This window comes from Cariama cristata, unplaced genomic scaffold (genome assembly GCF_000690535.1).
Source record: "Cariama cristata isolate BGI_N322 unplaced genomic scaffold, ASM69053v1 scaffold24522, whole genome shotgun sequence".
NCBI classification, from domain to species: domain Eukaryota; kingdom Metazoa; phylum Chordata; class Aves; order Cariamiformes; family Cariamidae; genus Cariama; species Cariama cristata.
The window spans coordinates 1-1,903 of NW_009603554.1; the positions used below are offsets into that span (position 1 = coordinate 1).

Consider the following 1,903-nt stretch of genomic DNA (forward strand, 5'->3'; position numbering starts at 1 on the left):
CCAACATCAAGCTCTACAACAAGGTGAGCACGAGGAGGCTGGGGGGGATCTCTCGCCCTGGGGACGGGCCCAGTTTGGAGCCAGGCTCCAGAGCTCCCTCCCCACCTGGGATTGTCCCATTGCTTTTGCCACTGTATAAGACTGTGGCACGTACCTGCCCCAAGCACTGTGCCTGCTTCTGGGTGCTGCAGCTCAACAGAGATGCAGGGAGGGCCAAGGCAGTGATGGGAGAGCTGTAACAGAGATGGTGGAGGGGCTGGAAGAGCCCCCTGAGGAGGGAAGAAGCTCTTCAGCCTGGAGAGGAGGAGCTGAGGGACCAGGACTGAGCTTTTCACTGCCCATGAGCCCCCACGCCAGTCCCTTCACAGGCTGTGAGTCGTGGCTGGCCACAGAGAGTGAAGCCGCAGGTCACACTGAGCCAGCTTGGCTCATTAGGTCAGAGGGGAGCAGAGCACAGCTGCAGTCTGACCACTCTCATGCAGAGCTGGCATTAGCCAGACCATGGTGGCTATCACCGCACAGTGTCCCTACCCTGCAGGGACTCCCTCTTCCTGCTACCTGCAGCCTGGCTCTCTGTTTGTGGAAACCCAGATGGAAAGATGTCCAAGAAAAACCTGAAGATGCCCAAAACGCTGACTTGAATCCCCAGGGTCCTCCCAACGCTGTTGTTTGGTGAGAGTCTCGCCGGCATGGCTGAAGGCCACTGCAGCCCTGCGCTGCCCTTGTCCTGGCAGCCCTTGGGACAGAAAAGCAACTCTCTTGCCGTAGTCAAGCACCCTTAAGTGCTCGTAACACGCTTTAGGAACGGCTTCAGCCTCCTGCATGGCAAATCGCCCTTTTGCAGTTACAGGTTGAGGGTGAGAAGAAAGGATTTCATCCCTGCCTAGGAGCCAGGCATTGCTTCTGCGCCTTACCAGTAAATAACCAAAGGTATTAGGAACAGTACAGAGCATCGCTGTGTCCCTGAGGAGGAGGACAGGGCCTGGCATGCCAGCCTCCTGCCCTTCTGATGCCATTTAGGGACTGCCCGCTTGCTCCCCTGAGCTTCTCACCCAGTTGGCGCCAGCATGATGCTGCTGTGGGAGTCAAGGCTTTGGGGGTATTGAAGGAGGCGGGGACAGTGTTGGAGAGAGCCAGCTGGGGTTTGGTGGTGCAGGTGCCCCAAAAAGGTCTTTCTGTCCTGAACCTCCACCCTGTCTCCCCTGCAGATCACATCCCGCCTGGCTGACGTCTTCAACCAGCGCTGTGAAGTGAACCGCCGCGCCTCGGTCAGCGGCTGCGTCATCAACACCTGCGGCTGGGTGAAGGGCTCGGGCTACCAGGCGCTGGTGCACGCTGCCTCTGCCTTCGAGGTGGACGTGGTGGTGGTGCTGGACCAGGAGCGGCTCTACAACGAGCTGAAGAGGGACCTGCCCCACTTTGTGCGTACTGTCCTGCTCCCCAAGTCTGGCGGGGTGGTGGAGCGCTCCAAGGACTTCCGGCGGGAGTGCCGAGATGACCGTATCCGGGAGTATTTCTACGGCTTCCGGGGCTGCTTCTACCCTCACGCCTTCGACGTCAAGTTCTCCGATGTCAAAATCTACAAGGTGGGGGCTCCCACCATCCCGGACTCCTGCCTGCCCCTGGGAATGTCGCAGGAGGACAACCAGCTGAAGCTGGTGCCAGTGACACCTGGGCGGGACATGGTGCACCACCTCCTGAGCGTCAGCACTGCCGACGCCCGTGCCGACGGCCCCGACGACAACATCTCTGAGACCAGCGTGGTCGCCTTCATCGTCGTCACTGGCGTCGACCTGGAGCGCCAGGTCTTCACCGTCCTCTCCCCCGCCCCTCGCCCCCTGCCCAAGAATTTCCTCCTCATCATGGACATCCGCTTCATGGACCTGAAGTAGCGGAGGAACGG

The 1,903-nt window shown here is 60.1% G+C and overlaps 1 protein-coding gene across 1 annotated transcript; it reads left to right on the forward strand.

Annotated features, from left to right (window-relative positions):
- Nucleotides 1–5: 5 nt before the first annotated feature.
- CLP1 (cleavage and polyadenylation factor I subunit 1) lies at nucleotides 6–1,903 on the forward strand (the record flags this gene model as incomplete). The annotated part of the gene is made up of 2 exons (XM_009695253.1): nucleotides 6–23; nucleotides 1,209–1,903. Coding segments are annotated over 2 exons (702 nt in total), but the record flags the coding sequence as incomplete, so codon positions are not given.